General features: G+C 41.2%; 1 protein-coding gene across 2 annotated transcripts in view; it reads left to right on the top strand.

Moving 5' to 3' along the window:
- Positions 1-374: 374 nt before the first annotated feature.
- PRKD3 (protein kinase D3) overlaps positions 375-19,174 on the top strand; it is a 44,096-nt gene continuing 25,296 nt past the window's right edge. The window contains exons 1-5 of one of the 2 annotated variants that reach the window (XM_058836982.1): positions 375-501; positions 3,643-4,665; positions 14,097-14,235; positions 15,846-15,977; positions 16,644-16,801. In XM_058836982.1, coding sequence (XP_058692965.1) covers positions 4,375-4,665; positions 14,097-14,235; positions 15,846-15,977; positions 16,644-16,801 — 720 coding nt within the window. In that variant the 5' untranslated portion in view covers positions 375-501; positions 3,643-4,374. Of the gene's footprint in view, positions 502-910; positions 1,016-3,642; positions 4,666-14,096; positions 14,236-15,845; positions 15,978-16,643; positions 16,802-19,174 lie in introns of those variants that run through there. The other variant, XM_058836981.1, reaches the window with a different exon arrangement.

The following is a 19,174-nucleotide window of genomic DNA, read 5'->3' as shown; positions in this document are numbered from 1 at the left end:
GGGAGGTTAGAGAGGCAGTTTTGCCTTGCACCAGTGTTAATTGGTACTTCAGCTCACAGTTTTTGCTAACTATATTGCGTGTGTAGAAATTTGCTGCTGATGCCAAGAGCGGCATCATTAACGCAGGGCAGAAAATGGGATTTGTCTGAATCAGAATATTAGAAGTCGGGGCTGAAACGCAGCAGGAGACGGACAGTGAAAAGGGCCTGGAGAACTTCTGAGTTGTTGCACGCACATCCGTGGGGGCTCGCGGGAGACGCTGATAGCCACTTCCAGCTCCCAGGTCAGCGCGGCCACGGAAAAGACCAGCGCGATGCTGTGACACACTAGGTCAAGTATTTCCTGTGCAGCGGCGGAGGGCCTGCCCGGCCCAGGGGACATCCCCGCGGGGCTGCGCCGCCCCCGTCCCGGCAAGGTGAACCGGGAGCGGCGCGGATGGAAACATGGGCCGTGGCTGCCGCGGCCGGGCGGAGCGGGACGAAGGAGCCGCGGTACTGCGAGGTACAGCGGGCAGGGCTGGGGGCTGCCCAAACCCGCGGCCGGCGCTGGCAAGGCAGCCGACGGCTGCGAGCTGGCGCGGACCCAGGCTTTGGCACGGCTGGAGAGGCGAGGCGAGGCCAGGGCGGCGGCGGGGCGGCAGCTGCAGCTCGGAACGCAGGGCCCCGCAGCCGGGGCCGTCCCGTCGCATCCCATCCCGTCCCGTCCCGTCCCGTCCCGCTGTAGCGGCTCGGGGCAGCGCCCGCCACGGCCAAGGAAAACTAACGGAAACTCTTTCAGTGAGCCCTGCGCCTGCGCCGCCCGCGCGCTGAGCCCCCCGCCCGCGCGGGGCACGTCGGGGCTCGTGGTTCGCACGGGCCGGGCGGCTCGCGGCAGAACGCGGTCGCGGGACTACAGCTCCCGGCAGCCCCCGCGGCGCAGCCCCGTCCCGTCCCGGGCGGCTCTGATGTGTGTGCGGGGAGCCGCGGGGCTGGAGATGCGCGAGCGGCCGCTCCGGCCCGGGGCAGCGGGGCTGCAGGTGAGCGCGGCGGGACCGGGGGCACCGCCGCCGCCGCTGTGGGCGGGAGCCGCCGTGGGGTCGCGGTGTGTGGGTGTGGGTGTGTACGGGGGTCGGGGCCGCCGCCGCCGCGCCGGGGAAGGGCGGGGGCGGACTCGAAAAGTTCCTGCCGCGGCGGCGGGAGCGGCCGCCGAGCCCGGCACGGGCCGTGCCCCGGGGGAGCGCGCACCGGCCCCCGCGGGGGGAAAGCGCCGCGGCGGCAGCTCCGCCCTGGGTGCCCCGGGGTGGGGGTGACGGGCCGAGGCCACATCATCTCCGGAGATGGTGCCGCGGGGGCGGGTCGCGCAGCGGGGATTTAAACCTGGGAGGGACGGGCGGGTGCCAGCGCCAGCCCGGACGGGGCTGCGTGACCCGCGGCAGGCAGGACGCGTCCCGCCGGTCCCGCCCGGCATCCGTGGCGGGGAGCTGCCGTGCCTCCCGGTGGGAACGGCCCATGCGGGGGTAAGAGCTGCGAGTGGGGCCGCCTGGACCGGGGCTCGACGTCCGCGGCTCGCCTCGCAGCGGGACGGAAGGGCGGGTTAAGGGCCAGGTGCTGGAGAAGCTGCCCGAGAGACGCTTGGTTTGGGGGCAGCAGGAACGGGAGGGACAGCGCTCCTGGGAGAGCGCAGGCTGCGAGCTGGGCAGCAGGGGAAGGAGATGGGGAGGGCCTTCATAGCCCCTGTTCCTCTCTGCTTTTTGAGGTGTAGGTTTTTCTTTGCATAAATAAAAACGCAGAATTGTAGACTGCATGTCAGTTTCAACATACACTTATTTGATTTGATGTTTGGAAGAACTCTATACTCACTACAAACGGAGCAGTTTCTATGGCTTTCCTTCTATAGAAAGATTCATTCTTTCCTACCGAGTAACAAAAATAAACTTCTTCAAAGGCATGTATGCAAATACACATGGTATCAAAAGGCTTTGTCAATGCAAATGCATCGTGCTTTTGATAAATATAATTAACGTTCTAATTAGGCAGTTGTAGGTGAGCTTTCACAGGGTATTTTCACTGTCTGAATTAAAGTTGCCTGGCAGACTCATTAATTCTTTCACATCATAAGGCTTTTCTGTTTTCTATTATGTTGGGTTTTTTTTTGTAATTCAAATCCACCCCTAAGGCTTCATATTTGTTGTCTCTGGTATCTGTGAAAGGTGAGGGTGAGGAAAGCAGTCTGTAGAAAATAAGAACAAGTCATCTTCAAGCAAACTTGAAGGCACTGTGAAGGTGCTTTCTTGAGAAAGGTCCTTAAATATTGCTGTTGCTTACTCTTCCTATTTATTACTTTCATCTGTATCGTGTTTAGAGTATTCTTTAAGGCAGAGCTTTCTTTTCAGGTGTCCTTGCTAAATGTCCAACAAGTCTTCTGTATTTGAAATCAAAAGTTTCTAGATACCTGTGCTGAAAATCCAGAAGTATCAATCTGTTCTCTCTTCCAGAGCCCCTGTTACAAATTTTTATCATAGTACCAAGAGCTTATTTTCCTTCCAGTATTGCAAATTGTGTACCTCTCTTTCCTTATCTACCTTTCAGAATGCAGTGGCAGTGGAGTTTTAAGCTATTACACTGGTAAATACCAGGAGTGCGTAGTGTATTAAGTGGGCTGTTTTAGCAATTCCCAGCCTTATTTCTGAGAAGGACAGCTTCTACTGTGTGCAATAAGATGTGGCATTTCTCTTCCGGAATTTCACTGTAAGAGTGATTCACTTTCTGAAATATTTTTTTTTTTTTTTTAATGTAAGAGGAAGAAAAAATACATGAACCTACTGATTTTGGTATCCTGTATGGATCAATGCTCCTTAAAAACTGTTAGCAATATGTAGTATTTAGACTACTTTTGTGTCCATGGAAAACTTTTCCTGTGGAAGGTGTTGCATGGGGAATATTGAAATTATTATTTTCAAACATTTCAGCTGCTCATGAAATGCTTGAAATATTTAATCAGGTAGCGTACCATCTTGTAACAAGTATCTCAAGCCCATGCGCATGAAATTACTTATTTTCAAAGGTTGTAGCAGACTTGCTTTTCTAATCAGATGTGTGAGTATTATTAAATGATTTAATTTTTTTAAAAAAAAGCTCAGTTGTATGCTCTACATATCTTCCTATAGTTGGAGTTTGTGCAAGTCATTCTTCAGTTTTCTTGAATAACAGTATTAAAATGATACCCTGAATACATGCTGCTGCATAGAGTTTGGGTTTCTATCTTGTATTTTTTTTTTTGACATTTCTATGCATTTAATGAATTCCCTTCCCTATCCACCAGCTTCTCAATATTGATGTACAGAGCAGAGCTGTGTTCTACTGCTCCCTTCCCCTACCTTTTTTTGTTGTTTTCCTTGTAAGTGCTAAGTGCTTTGCTCTGCTGAACTATCATTAATTAGAAGTTGTGGTAATATATATTGGTCAGTGCTAGATCTGATTTTTCTTCTGTATCGTACAGGGGGAAAACAGTTAAACTTAACTCAAAAGTACGAAGTGCTTCCAATGCAACACACTTGAATAAAAGAAGCTGGTATCCTGCTGTGTAAAAGTAGACTGGTTATGACATGGGTATGTGACTTCATGCATTTCATGTGAAATAACAACTTTATCTTTTCCCATACAGGCAGAGTACAACGTTTCAAAATGCTGGAGATTATCTGGGCGATGCTAGAGATTACATTTAATGTGATTGTGTCTTCAGACATTCTGCTCCTCCATTTCATGAGCTAAAATATTTTATAAAAATGAAATTAGATATCTTCATTGATCTTCAAGTTCACCGTGTCCTGTGAATTCAGAGAAGACTTTCTGAACGAGGAATAGATTCATCACATACGTGGACTTCTGTTGTTGCTCACGGATACACTTTTTTTTTCGTTGTAAAATGCTATCTGCATGAAGATGAGTCTTCATTTAAGATGTCATCTGTGTAATTAGGTGAACAAGGATACTTTTAATGAATTATCAACTTCTATTTCCATCTGTTTCTCCAGCTTTTTTAATAAAAATGAAGTACAAGTATAAAACAGCAGAGCTGATGTGTTTCTGCGAGGCCTTTATGTAAGCCTCTGTGTCTGGATGTGGTGCTAAAGGACGGGCAATCTGCTTTTGATCAGCTGATTGTAACTGCAGAAAAGAACCTTTAATTTAAAGTAACTTGCAGCTGTAATTATTTTACTTTTTGGCTTGCACCGAATGAAAGGGAAATTTAAGTTTTACTGGTCAGGAGCGTTTTACTGAAGTAAGAAAGGGAAACTTACATTATCCTTGTTTTCATTTCAAACCAAGGACTGATAACATATTTTACTTAAGAGTTTGACTACTAGGGAGATCTTGGCAGAGCAAAGCAAGTCAGATGTCAGCAAACGACTCTTCTCCCCCATCCTTTCAGAAGTTTTCCCCACCTACGTGTCATGCTGCTGCACCACAGACCCCAACTTTGTCTTCAAGTCCCCAGTCGGGGCTGTCCAGTCGACTCTCCAATGGCAGTTTCAGTACCCAGAGCCTCACCAACTCCCGAGGCTCTATGCATGGGATCTCCTTCCTTCTGCAGATTGGTCTCACTCGAGAGACTGTCACCATTGAAGCTCAGGACCTGTCCCTCTCTGCTGTTAAGGACCTCGTGTGCTCAATAGTTTACCAGAAGGTATGGTATGATGCTACCATGTTCTGCTGATGGCAACAGTTGTTTGCTAACAGGTTGTTTAGTAATAGCAGGTGAGATATGCCAAGAGTTTGGTACAGTGACAAAGATCTATATTAGGTATTTGCAATTACACCGAAGCTTTTCCCTTGAGAGTTACCAAAATTTCTAATTCAAATGGAGTAAACTGTCCTCTTGCTTTTTTGCTTGTGAAATCTAGTCAAAGAAGATGTAGTTCTAAATTTTTTTTCTGCAATAATGACTTTTTCACAATATGGACAGTTTTTTCCTTTCAGCAATTGTCACTGACAGTTTACTAGCTTATGCTTACTACTGTTGAGGAATATTCTTGGACTTGTATAGCCAGCCACAATGACAGGACCAGTTGTGTCTACAGACATGTGTTGCAGGCCACAGACTTGATACTAGCTGTTCTTTTTGTTTCTAGTTGATAATTAAAGGTCCCACCAAACAGCTAATAATGTCCTAGTATTGTTTTTCTGTATGCTGAATACATGTGTTACTTTTATATATCAATATAATTTCTGTTAGGGGAGGGTTGACCAAGAAATGAAGGAACCTTAGCACACTTTTCCCTTGTGTCTTGGCTACCCTGTTGCAAAATCTGTCTCTCTAGGAAGGAGGTAACACTGATCATGCTGGCTTCACATCCAAGTTTTACCTTTAGGTTAGGAAGGTTACATCCCAGGAAGCAGCCTGAGAAGAAGTTAACGCTATTTCATAAAATAAGAAATAATTGCTATTTTCCATGAAGGTGAGGGAATTATCTCTATGTCTTTCATTGTTGTGACAATTACGATATTTATTGTCAATTTGTTTTATTATATAATTCTTTTTCACCTTATAGCCTGGAAAAACATAAGCACATTATATATTATTTGCATATGCTTGTGTATTTTTCTCCCATCTCATAACTTACTGCATCTTTCATATTTTTATGAACTAGTTGTCAAACAAGTCAGTTTCATAATAGTTTCCAAAATATAATTCAACATGTTAGCTCCTTTCTGAAGAGATGAGTCATTTGGGTGAACTTTTTTTTTCATGTACTGTGTATGTTAGGTGTACCTTTTTGCAGCCATTTTAGGGGCTGCTTTTTCTTTCTATATCAGCTTCTTCTCTTTACAGCTGCATATTTCCTGTCTTCTGTCTTAAAGAAAGATGAAAACAAGTGCATTCACACTTACTTTTCTTTTTTCCTGTCTGTTTTTTTGGCAGGCTCAGCTAAAAGTTTAACCTGAGATCTTGTTATAGCTCAAACTTTTTACATGCTAAGCCTAATCTACTGCAAAACTGATGAGGATTTCATGATCAGTTTTCCTTTTTGTCTGGCTTCGCTGCAGTTTCTGCTCTTCTGCAGCTGACGCTACCAGAAAGTGACTGCCCAGTGAAAACATGTTGCAGGCAGCAAACTGATCAGGAAACAACCTCATGTGTGGTGGATTCATCTTTCATAAGTTGTTTTGCAGCTAGTGCACAAGTGGCAATATTCTCTCTGTACTCTATTTGACAGCAATATGTCCTGCCTTGGCTTTTTTTCTCTTCGATCTGGTGACTGTTGGAAGACTGTTCAATGTTCTAGGGTTAGTATATACCTAATGTGAAAATTGCAAACTGTGTTCTTATCGGTAGTCATGTGAATGGTTGCTGTTTTTTTCCAGTTAAAAGCTTTGAAGCTGCTGAGTATGGTGTTGAGATTCATCAGTGTTAAAGCTTCCCTTTCCTCTGGTATTCCGCATTTCTTTAATGAATAAGGAGAAATACCTTTATTTTACTTGGAATAATAATAGATAACTTTTCTTCTTGAGTGTTATCTATACTAGGGTTACATGGACATTTCCTTACTTCGCAGTCACATTTCAGGCTTGTATTCCTCTATGTAATCTGGAACAAAATAAAACTGAGGAGTCCTCCTTCACTTACTTGGGAACTTGAACCACCTGCCTAGCTGTATTTGAAGCTACAATTACAGTATCAGAAATGTTGATTAGGACACTGCTTTTCTGTGTTTCCTGGTTCAGACACTGGTGTTCAGGGTAGCTTGTTCAGGTTTTGCAGAAGGCTAATTAGAAGCAGCATCAGCAGAACTGAAACTAAGGAGGCATGTGTCTGCAAGGAGAGTGAGATGAGTAATGCAAATATTTGGTGTGTCTCTTAGTTCTATTACAGATGTTCTAAACATCAGGAGATGTTTTTTCTTTTTTCTGCAATTTTTTTCAAGTTCAAAGTTAAGTTTGTGGGGCGCTGTGTTGGGGTTGTTGTATACTGGAATGGTTAATAGAAGTCCTCAGAAAATCCAAACTTTAGACTTTATAGAGATGCTTCAAAAAAATTCTTGGTTATGGTCTCCAGTACGTTCATGGTCTTCTCTGTTCATTCCTTATGTAGGTTGCTGTGTATTAAAGTATCAGACAGTTCTCAGGGGCAATCTGAAGAGGAACCTAAGCTGGACACATATGGCTGCTGGGACAGAGGGATAGTGTTTAGAAGCAGAAAAACTTGTAGCAGGTAGACACTGTGTGTCCTTGCACAATGATCAGATATTACAGAGGCAAGTTCTTAATCCTGTTCTGTGTTGGAATACTGTTTCTTCTTTCCTCACATGAAGTAGAACAAAGGGATTACTGACTTAAAACTAGAAACTTGCATGTGGTGATGTTGCACTGCCTGCAAACTGAGAATTATGTTGGACAGCATGCTCTAAGTGCTGTATTGTAGCTTTCCTAATTTTATTCTGATTAGAGCTATAAATGAAAAACATTTTATTACCATAGTACTACTTGTGCTATTACTTGTGTAGTATCAGAACCTACAAGATTTGTTGTAACTTTTTCATTAAACTTATGAATCTTTACTTTCATATTTCTGCAATTTCTCTCTTTTGGTCCACAGACGTGTCCATCATTTTCACTTTCAGTCATACTCAGCATTTTCCTTCTCTGTATATATTTCCTTTGATGGCTTTGTTATATTTTGCTCCAAAACAGACCAATTTCTCCCCTACCTTAGAATGTTTCTCAGAAATTCTCATGATCCTTGCATTCTTTTTGTTTGAGTTGATACTTTTTTGTTGATACTTCACCTGTGCAATCTGTTTCTTACTCTTCCCGCCTAGTTTTTCTAGAACAGTTTTTTTGACTGAACCCACCCAAAGTCATCATTTAGCTAAGTCAAAGGGACATTTCTTATGTCTTGCTAATTAGATTCTGCTCTTGTATTCTCATAGGATTAGAAGAATCATACTGCAATCCGTCCATATTACAAATGGATCTCTACAACTCTTGCAGTAACAACTTGAGTCTAGTAAATAAATAACAATACTGCAACCAGTGTTCTGGATTTTTCTCCAGGTTAAGCTTGTAATAGTTCCTAGTGTTTGTTTTTGAAAGGCTCTAAAATGAATGCAAATCATCTCTTCTGTTCAGATGTGCTCAGATCTATTTTCCTCCTATTGCTCTGCCTTCTTGACTTGTCAACTATTTTCTTCATATGAGCTAAGTAATGCAGAGACTTAGCAAGAGTTGAGGCATGAGAAGCAAGCACACTTGCGAGAAGATGGGAGCTGGGGAGCTACTGGGGGTACAAAGGTGTTACATGGGGGGCAAATAAGCATTTCCAGCACGGTAATAGGTTTGTATGCTGGAAAACCTAGCCAAGCAGTAGTCCAAGTATGTCTTTACTGAGGCATCTGGTGAGGGAAAGATCTTCTGCAACATGTTTGAAGCTCATTGTCTGTGTGATAATGTGATTTGGCACATGATTCTAAAGAGTGGGAGTGAATAGCTGGGTAGGGATGCAGGATAATAGAAGGGATGACTTCAGTGAACGAAGAGACTTTCCAATGGTGTTTTGGACCATTAGACTTTGGAATTAACTTTCAGTGGTTTGAAGCATTTGTTTTGAGTTATGACGGGTCATGAGATATTGGACCTTGAAACAATATCCGCCTACACTTTTCCCTAGTGTGAATTTTTGGCGACTAGTCCAGAACTTTGTAAAGTAACTCCTGGAACTTGAAGTAAAGGGATTTTTCAGTTACTGCCAAGATAGAAAGAAGCCTCAGTTGTGTTTTGCTCAGCAATACTGACTGCTGTATGTTGGTTGAGTTCTTCTGGATAAAAAAGACAATGTAATGCACTCTCAACTAAAGCTAGATATGCGTAATACTTACAGTATGAGCATGCTATCTAACACCAATGATTTTTCCTCAGTGTAACTGCAGTCATGCACTAGTTGTATTATTTGTGCTAGTACCACCCAAGTATTAAGAATTACATATATTCTTGATATAAATTGGTGATACTGGTGTACCAGAGATTAATTTTGGTACAGTCTAGTGCATACATAGACTTCCCACAAGTGATTTCCTGTAATTAGATGCTCTTTTGGAACTGTTAAGACTGGGAACAGTCATGTTTTTGCTTTTAGGAAACTTAGTAATACTGGGATTAGCAGTTTATATGTTCTGAGTAACCGTGCAGATACATTAGGCTTTTATGCAGGAAAGTAATAGCTGTATAATCCTGTAAGATAAAACAGGCTTAAAAAATTCTGCTTTGAGTTTTGTTTTCAAGTTTACATTATGAGCTCTTAACACTTCAAAGAAACTGGATAATGTTCTTCCTTAACAGCTTCATGTAACTGAACATAAGGAAAGCTATAAAAGCTGTACTTTGCTGCAGTACAAGGGAGAAGAATTTGGTAGTGTACAACTTGAATATAGTTCAACTATTGAACATAGTTTAAGCTTTGCGTAAAAATTCAGTTAAAATATACCACTTGAAATAAACCCCCTGTTAATCGATGAGGTTATTCTTGGCCAGCATTCTGCACATAGCCTTCTGGCCAAGGTGCTAGCAAGGAATGCTATATTCCCGAATGGACTGGGGAGCGGAAGGGAGAGCAGGGCGCTGCATGCCTGTAAGGAGCCAAGCTGCTTGGTTGGAACTGATTGCTCCCTGCATCGAGGCCCAGTCAAGTGCCTTAGACAGGGCCGTGCTGGGCCACCTGCTGCTCATCAGAGCTGGCCGTGGGGAGGGCAGCCAGCCAGCGCTTCCATGGCTTGGGTGCACAGGGCTGGAGTTGGGGCAGAGGAGAGGAATCTGAGCCAGAGTGTGTGGAAAGGAGTTGGGAGGCAGACACCTTCCCAGTAGGATCTGTTCTTTTGCAACTGGGAAATGTTTTTTTGGTGAGGGTTGGGGATTATGCAAGGGAAGAGCAGGATTAGTTCATATAACTTGAAAAATTTTATTAGGTATGATTGAATTTGGAGGCTGCTGCAGCTCTGTCCCTATGTGCAGCCACAAACAGCAAGACTGACCACATATACCTGATAGACACTAGCATTTGGCTACAGGTGTGCAACATGTGCATGTATACACATAGATCCAAACAGATCAACAGTATGTCTGTCTGCGAGCACTTTGTGAACACAAACAGCACCAGTGGTCCCATGCTGTATCATTATCTGGTGGTTCAGGATGGAGGTCTGGTACTGGGGAAAGAACTGTACAGATGCATACCCACACACCCACCAGTAAAAAAATAGCAACAAAAAGAAAGTGGGTGTCTCCAGCAGCCAGCTTCAAGCACTCTCTGCCCAGTAGCAGTTGCTGGATCTTGGTCTTTCCAGTTTCTGACACCTGGATATTCAAGCTCTTGATTTCACTTGCTCTGACCTTTCCAGTCACTGACATTACAGGGCCCTCTTGCTCTGATTGCTGGCAATCAGACCCCGCCATACACACACATGGGCTCAGAATGAGAGAAAATCATTCAGGAAAATAGCTAGAAATTGAATTTAATGATAATAGACAATGGGTGGTGCTGCTGATGCACAGGGCAGGATCAGACAATTGTTCTGACCAACCCCTGTTTACAGGTGACCAGCCTCTTTTATCTTCTTATCCCTCATTTTTTTCCCACGTTTATTCCTCCCTGAATCACCTCTTTCCTTGCCTTTGTTTCCTTCTGTAAGCATTCCATAGGTATTGTACAACTTACAATCTGTACCATACCGTTGGACTGCGACCACTCTCAGGCCAGAAGGTGTTCTAGCGTTGACTTACCTGCTCAGTGTATGTGTGGAAACTAGGTCTGAGGATGTCCTGTGAAGGCCAGAATATCTTTTCCCTGGAGTTCTTAATTCAGGTTCCTGCCTGCCCTTCATTCTCTGTGCTCCCCTGGCTTGTGGAGATGGGCCTTTGGTGACCTGATGGCTCCTGTGAAGGGCCTGGGAGGTCCTGGGCAGGGTGTTGGTGGGCTGCCCCCTCTGCTGCTTTGTGGATGTGCAGAGAAGCACCTCACAGGCAGGATAGGTAAAGGAACTACTGCGAGGTCCCTCAGCTACTGCCTGTCCCTCATAATAGATTCAGGAAAACCTCCTAGCAGCTGGAGCTCTCCATACTAATGAGCAGGCTATCTCTTTTCTCATCCTTTTAGTTTTTGTAATTATTATTTCAGAAATGGAGATCAGGCATGCACAATGCCTAGAAAAATATGTCCTGGTACAGTTTTGTCACATACTATAGAAACTGTATACAGAGTCTGTGTTCAGTGAGAGAACTCTTGGACTTCATACTGGTATAGATTATTCCCTTGTTAGTTGTGAGCTTGTGATTCTGCATCTTAGTCTAGAAGTCACTGATGAAGCTCAAGTTTGTAAATAGAAGAAACACCATTTAAGGAGGTTAAATGTTAGAGTTACAAAACCAGACAATCTTTCACAGTCACTTCTTTTATGTGTATGTATATTTGTTTTGGAAGAGCAGGGTGGGAAATCATATTATGACAATATGAGAAGCATTCATGATACACAGCTTAAAAGGTCAATTTAATTAATGGAGAACCAAATGTGATGTTGATATCAACAGTTCTAACAATTTGTATTAGACGATTTTACTTTTTTCAGAATATTTCTACTCCATAGAAATTAATTTTGCCTTTGTCTGGAATTTATTTGAAACACAAAATCTTAATTATAGGTACTGTAATGATATTTACAAACTTTGGATTAATGTTGATGCTTCTTTCTAAGGAATGTGATGTCTCATTTTTAATGATTGCACTTGCTATCACAAAGAGGACTTGAGTGATCATCTGTAACTTTGTCAGCTAATGCTTCTTAGTAATAAAATTAATGTAGTATGTTTAAAACATTTTAATAAATCCAAAATTTGTACATGAGAATGGGTAAATGGTGCATAGGCAGAATATATTTTGTCATAGCAATTAAGATAAGTGCTGCTTGGCAGGTGATTATGTGACCTCTGGTTACTGAGGTGGGGGATTATGTGTAGGGATGTTCTGGCAGCTGCATAACAGGGTTATGGTCTTAAAGAGTGAAAAGAAAAGTAAAAGAGAAAGACATATCTTTCTCAAAAGAAGGAGACTCAAACCTGTGAAATATCTTAGAGGCTTCCTTAGAATCTGCAGTTCATAGGTGCTTCTGTGAACTTAATACAAACAGACAATAGTTCATGTGATGCCCTGAGTGAAGAGTTGTCCCTCCTAGCACCTGAAATTAATATTGGTGTTATTAAAAAGTGTCATGTGTATCTGCAGGCAGATATATACTGTTGTAATGTTGATTTTATATCCCTTTTGTTAGCATTAAGTTCTTTACCAGTATAATGCAATTAACAGAAGTTAACAGTGTATCAAGGAATAACACCTCACAGCACTTATTTTAATAATGTAAATATATCTTGTTTTTTTGTCAATCAAGGCACAGTGGGATTTTGGGTTAGAGCTTAAAGTAAGTTTATGACATGGTTTCATGAAAAAAATTTCAGTTCCCTTGGAAGAATTACTTGTGGCTGTATCTTTGTGTGCTCTGAATATAAAGTTAAGTCCTGTACATACTTGCGGAGATACTGAGACACATATTTAGGCAGCACAGCTAATTCTTAAGCTTTATATTTTCTTTCTATTACAGATGATCTTTGGGCAGTTGGAAAAATTTAATTTTCATAATATTCTTGGCTATTTGCTATTTCATGTAGGAAACCTGGGAGTGAGTTGAGAGACAGAGGAGGCAGCCGGCTGCTTTGGCATTGGCCGAGTAAATCAGTTTCTTGCTGTTAACTAAATATCTGTGTAAGAATAAATTTGTCAGCTCTGTCTTTTGCTTTTGCAAGGGTTAAATTGTACAAATTCTGCCTCTCTTTATGACTGTCCAAGGTAGATAGCATGCTTTCTGGAGCATGGACACAGTATTATGTGTCATGTAATTACATAGTGTGTACACACCAAAACAGAGAAGAGCAGCTTGATATCTCAGATAAAATTGCTGTTGTAAACAGAACATTATTTGTTCTCTGAATTGGAAGAAAGTGTAAAAACAATGGGCATGAGGGATGAGATACCTTTATTATGTTTTTGATTTTGTAGAACAAATCTTTGATGATTTTAGTTAAGAACAATTAATGTACCGCAAGCTTCATGCAGTTTAGATACTTACTGTGTAAAATGTAATTTACTAACTTGTTAACTCTTTAATTAAAAGTTTCTTTTGAGCTTTTCCATATTTTTTCCCCACATTTTCCCCGTTTTGTTCTGCATGTGTGTTCCCACCTCAAGTTTAAATTCTGGTTTAAACCAAAAGGTCAAAGGAGCTGCTTGAGTGCTGCTCATTTCTCTCTGGGATCTGTTCCTGCTCGTTTTCCCCATGAACTGTTTACTTTTAAGCTTTTCATTTTAAGAAGTTTTACTCATACTTGACAGTATTTTGAAGAGTGGGGAAAATGCAGAATGAGAAAGCTTTTTTTTTTTCAGTGAGGTGTCATGGAAAAGTGGCATGTTATGTAGTGTATCTGTTTCCTGAATGGATTTTTTTTCTGTCCATGTGGAGATTTTTTCTTTTCACAGAATCATAGAAAATAGGTAATGTTGGAAGGGATCACTGGAGGTCATAGAGTCTAACTTGCCTGCTGAAGCAGCATCCTTTGGAGCTTGTTACTCAGGATTTCTCATATCTGTAGATCTAAACTGTTGCAGAACAATGGTACGGAGCCTCTTAACTGGCTTGCTTCTCAAGAAAAGTGTGGCAGGTGCTGCTGGAGTGTCTTGAGCTAAATACCTGCCTGACTAGAGTACCCATGAAATAAGGGTTATAGTGGTGGTATCCAAGTTGGAGGCCTGCATTGTCTTTTAGTTGCCAGACTGATTATGCAGGTCTGAGAGATTAAAAGCCCAAAGAAACAAAAACCTTAACACTTCTTTTTTCAGGTTAAAAAAAAAAAAAAAAAATTTCAGAAAATGAATTGTTTCCTCAAAATAAGCAGTTTCATTTTCCTACCATGAAGCATTTGCAGCTCTTGACGTTTTGTAGCCGTTATTAAAAACATTGATGGCATTGATGTATGGGATTATCAAAGAACATGTATTAATTTAGAATTTGATTTCTGTTGCAGTTCCCAGAGTGTGGTTTCTTTGGCATGTATGACAAAATTCTCCTGTTCCGCCATGACCTAAACTCGGATAATATTTTGCAACGAATTACATCAGCAGAAGAGATACATGAGGGAGATCTTGTTGAGGTTGTACTCTCTGGTAGGTATTATTGTAACAGTGGAACAACTCTTTATTCAGTAGCTTAAAAGAAAATAGGACTTCATGGAGCATTATTTGCATGCTTGCCTTGAGCTTTTTCATTTAAATCTCGCATACTTTGGGGTAGAGGTTTCCAAGAAAGTCCAAGTGTCACGCTTCAGTACTCAGTTTTGTTATTTTTTTGATTGTTATTCAGGTTTATTTTTATATCTGAATTATACAAATGGGGAATTCATAAGTATAATAATATTAGTTTGTATTTTTTATAATTGTTTAAGATGAAATGCAGGTAGGGTTCAGAATTTGTTCTTCTAACTGTTGTGGGTTTTCTTTTGCTTATATCTCTTTTTGTTCTGTAGCTTTTGCTATTGATGGCTTATGCTGTCATAATGCTTCATATAATTGTTGTTGCTGAATCATACCTATAAAAACAGACGCTTACGGGTTATTGTAGTTCTTAAAAACAGTTTCTTTGAACAATATAGTTCTCAGAGTGGTGGTTATTAACCAATAACAAGGACAAAATAATCCCAACCCTGATTGTCATTGTATGTGTTTGATCAATAATTCAATCAAAAGTCATCTGTAGTTAAACTGCAAATAAAAGCTGGATTAGTATTGAGCACTTTTTAAAGTCTTTGAGGATAAAGTGACAAACTGAGACTACACATTAGGAAAAGAGACCTCTTAACTGTCATGAGCTTAGATTTGTAAACTTGGTCAATAAAGTATGAATTTGATAGCTATAAGGCTGAATCCTTGGCTGCATTTCAGGGCATGTCTAAGATGTTCAGTAATTGATCATCTTATTTTGAGCTTTTCATTGCTTCTGGTGAATAGCATATTTGGAAAATTTGTTGTGTGTCTCTTGGCAGTCTTTGACAGTTTCCTTACAGACAGACCACCCGAAACTGAGGCATTTTGAAGACATGTAAATGTCTTTCAGTAGAATTTTTAAAATAACAATCTGAATAGGAAGTGTTAGTACATATCTGATAAAAAAATTACATAGCCATCAGGGCAAGGTAATGTTGCTGTAAAATACCTTTTTTTTTCTCTTTTCCTCAAAGAAACAGGACAAAAATAATTTAAATATATCTATGCTTGTTTAAGGAAAAGAATATTTTAATGTTCTGTAGAAACTTTATCCACAGTTCTATTTTGATACACCAAGTTTAGTCTAATAAGCTTTTACTACAAAAGTCCTTTAGAAGATAAAAATCTGTCTTGTAGAACTGTCTTTTTTTGAAAATTTTGTAGGTTACAAAACAGCTTGAAAATTAAGTTGTTCTTTCAAACGTTTACTGTTGCTTTTAGCAAAGCTTGTTTACCTGCCTTCAGCTTAGTGAGGTCTTCAACAGAATGATTCATACTGTTGATTAGCTGGGGCCATTAGCCTACAGAGTTCAATGGATATTTTTTCTCAATAAAAATGTTTACTGAAAACTGTGTAGTCTCCTAAATGCATATTTAAATGGCATACAGTAAAATGCTGATTTCTAAATAGCTTGTTAGCATTCTTTAAATTAGCCATTTTTAAAACATGTTCTTTCCATAAATCCTTGTTGATCCTGTGGCAAGAGCCATAACTTACTGCAATTTTTTAAAAGCTTTGGCTACAGTTGAAGATTTCCAGATTCGACCTCATGCACTTTATGTGCATTCCTACAAGGCTCCTACTTTTTGTGACTACTGCGGAGAGATGCTTTGGGGTTTGGTACGACAAGGATTAAAATGTGAAGGTAAGTCTATGATATTTAGTGTATTTGTGTGTGGGGGTACATAAGATGAGGAAGAAGTTGTACTGTGTTTGGTATGTTAGCAAGTGATAAATATATTATTTCATAGCTGGAAGGGTTTGTATATTGGAAAACCCAAGTTCTGATCTTGGCATTTATGCAAACTGTGCGTAACCTTGGGCTAATGACTTAAGAAGTGTTGTTGTTCCCCACTTTGAAAAAAATAGCTAGCTTACAGCCTTGTGTTCTTTGCACAAGGAGCACATAGTTTGGAGAGACTCCCAAAGGGGAATCCCTTTCCTTACGGCTTTCTTCCAGCTGGCTGTGGATCACTGCAGCCTGCTGTCAGGTACTGATGCTGCGTTCTTACTGAATTCTTCTTGGTTCTTGTGCTCCAAGGTGAGGGAGTGATGAAAACCTCCTGGTAGTGGGAGATCAGTTGCTTACAAGTCGTAGACCTTGTTACTAGAACCGGGTTTACTGGAGAAAAAGCTGTTTCTGTGAATTGTATTAAGAAGACTGAAACAAGAGAATTTGATACAACAGTCTGTTTCTGCCTTTAACATTTTCCTGGGCCATCTTTTTAAAACTGCTTTATCAAAATATTAGTACTGATTTTGTTACTTTGAACGTTGGGAGGTTTTTTGAATAAAAAAACTCCTCTTCCAGGTTGTGGATTAAACTACCATAAACGATGTGCCTTCAAGATTCCAAACAACTGCAGTGGAGTGAGAAAGAGGCGCCTGTCCAACGTGTCTTTACCAGGAGCAGGGCTTTCAGTTCCAAGACCAGCACAAGCTGAACACACATCCTCTGCCTCTGAAGAAGTATGTAATGTGAAAGAAGGAACAATTTTTGTTTTAAATTCTTTAACCTCTGGACAACTAGATAGTGTTTTAAGTGGCTCATGATGAGTATGAGGGATTCAAGCTTAACCATTATGATTGGTATTACTGAATTTTAAAAATGGTGATTCTTAGACTGTGACACTTATTGCTTATTATTACTGTGAGAGATGAAAAAGGAAATAAATTATAAGTTTTATATATAATTTTGTTATTAGCATTCCACTCATGGTTATATGAAATCTTGAGAACCTTGGCTTCAGAATGAAGCCAAAGAACATCTTGCCTTCTTAGTAATACAGATTCATTCTGTAATTATTGTATCAGCATAGATTAGTTACTTGGCCAAAGCAGTACAAATTGTAAGCTTTAAAACTGGGGAAGAGTGTTCCTGATCTGCTGTTAAGTTTTTTACAGAGTTAATCCAAAAAACCCCAAACCCTGTCAAGGAGGGCGTAGGGAATGAAAGGCTTACAGTAAATACAGATATCCATAGTAGTTCCTTTTTATGATGATTGCTGAGAGGTTATCAATTACATAACAAATATCAATTATCAGTGTATAGCCCAATATTGGGATCATAAGAAAGGTTGGGCGTTGATTAGATCCAGTTGTTTATGCCTTAGTCTTTTCTAATCATGTTACTTTACACTATAACTATTCTTATCACAGTTTAAAATACAAATCATATAGTCTAGTTCAAGAGCATAATTTTTTTAACTAGACTCTATAAAAGCCTAGTCTTGAGTAGTGAAAAATATTTATTTTGATATTTATGCCTACTGGTAAGATTTATTCAGTTGTTGCAATCCTCTCTCGGGGGGACCCCTCTGTCCCACCCCCTGCGGTGGGAGCCCCGCTCTTCACGGAGCACGGGCGTGGGGGAGGTCCTGGAGTGGATACAACACGGACTCAAAGTATCTAGACACAGGAGGCCCAAACTTGCTTGGAATAATCCCGGTTTTATTGTATGTCGTCCATCCCGGGCAAGAAAGAGACTGAAATGCCCTGGGTCTTATCTCTTATACCAGGGGGCGGAGGTGATCGGGGGACACGGGGGAGTTACAGCCAATGGGACTGGGGGAAGGGAAAAAGGTTCTCAGATAGGAACTAACATTACACAGACTGAGGGTGAGTTTTACCCTTGGGATATACCAAGATTTTTTGATGAGCTACAACATTCAGTGAACACAGAATTGTAACCATTTATCACAGAATTTAGCTTTATGATTTGTATGTGCATTTTTGATACCTCTTTGTTTTACTGAATCCCTTTTCTGTTTTAATTGCTGATGTTTTTCTTGTAATTTCATTTCAAAGATTTTTTTCGAGGGAATTTAATTTTCAAAGTAATTTTTGAATTTTCAAAATATTTTTGCCTAATTTAGTAAGGTATCCAGCATGCTATACCTTGCTTTTAAAAACTGATAGTTTGAGGTGGTGTTTGGAATTTTGTTTGTCTGCCTCCGGTGTTTTCCGTTTTATCCTCTCTATGGAGGTTTGCATGTGATGTCTGAACCTTGTCAGGTTGATTAAAGAATAAATGTCATGAATGAATTTCTATCTTCTGTGGAAATAAAGGTTCATACATAACTTCCTGCTTTCTGTCAGGCTTTTCCATCTGGTGCTTTCATGGTTAGGTTTTATAATACCAGAATGTCCTCTTAAAGTTTCTTGGCCAGGTTGCTTTCTTGTCTGGTCACTTTAAGAGCCCTTACAGCCCCACTGACATTTTTTTTCATCCACCAGGATGCCCAAACCCTTTCCAGCAGGGCTCACACCAATCCCCAGCCTGTGTTCATACAGGGAGGTGCCCCAACCCAGGTGCAGTGCCAGCGCTTGGCCTCGTTGAGCTGCATAAGTTTCACATGGACCCACTTCTCAAGCTTATCCAGGTCCCTCTGGGTGGCATCATGTCTCTCCAGTGTGACAGCTGCACCACTCAGCTGGGTGACATCCATAAACTTGCTGAGGGTGCACTCTCTCCCACTGTCTGTCATTAGTAGAGACATTTAATAGCTCTAGTCCCGGTATCAACCCTGAGGGACACCACTTGTCACTGATGTCTATCAGGGCACTGAGCCATTGATCACTACCTTCTGGATGTGACCAGCCAGTTCCTTATCCTCCTAAAAGTCTGCCCATTGAATCCACCTCTCCACTTTGGAGTGAAGGATGTTATAGCAACCATGTCAAAGGCTTTACAGAATTCCAGATAAATGACATCCATAGCCCTTTTCTTGTCCACTGATGGAGTCACTCCATCACGGAAGGCTACTAGCTGTCCTGCATCACCTCCCTGTCCTTCATGTGCTTTAGCAGAGCTTCCAGTAGGATCTCTGTGGTCTTCCCAGG

Source organism: Poecile atricapillus, chromosome 3 (assembly GCF_030490865.1).
Source record: "Poecile atricapillus isolate bPoeAtr1 chromosome 3, bPoeAtr1.hap1, whole genome shotgun sequence".
NCBI lineage: Eukaryota > Metazoa > Chordata > Aves > Passeriformes > Paridae > Poecile > Poecile atricapillus.
Note: the sequence above shows the minus strand (reverse complement) of the source record. Positions and strands in the feature narration are given on the sequence as shown.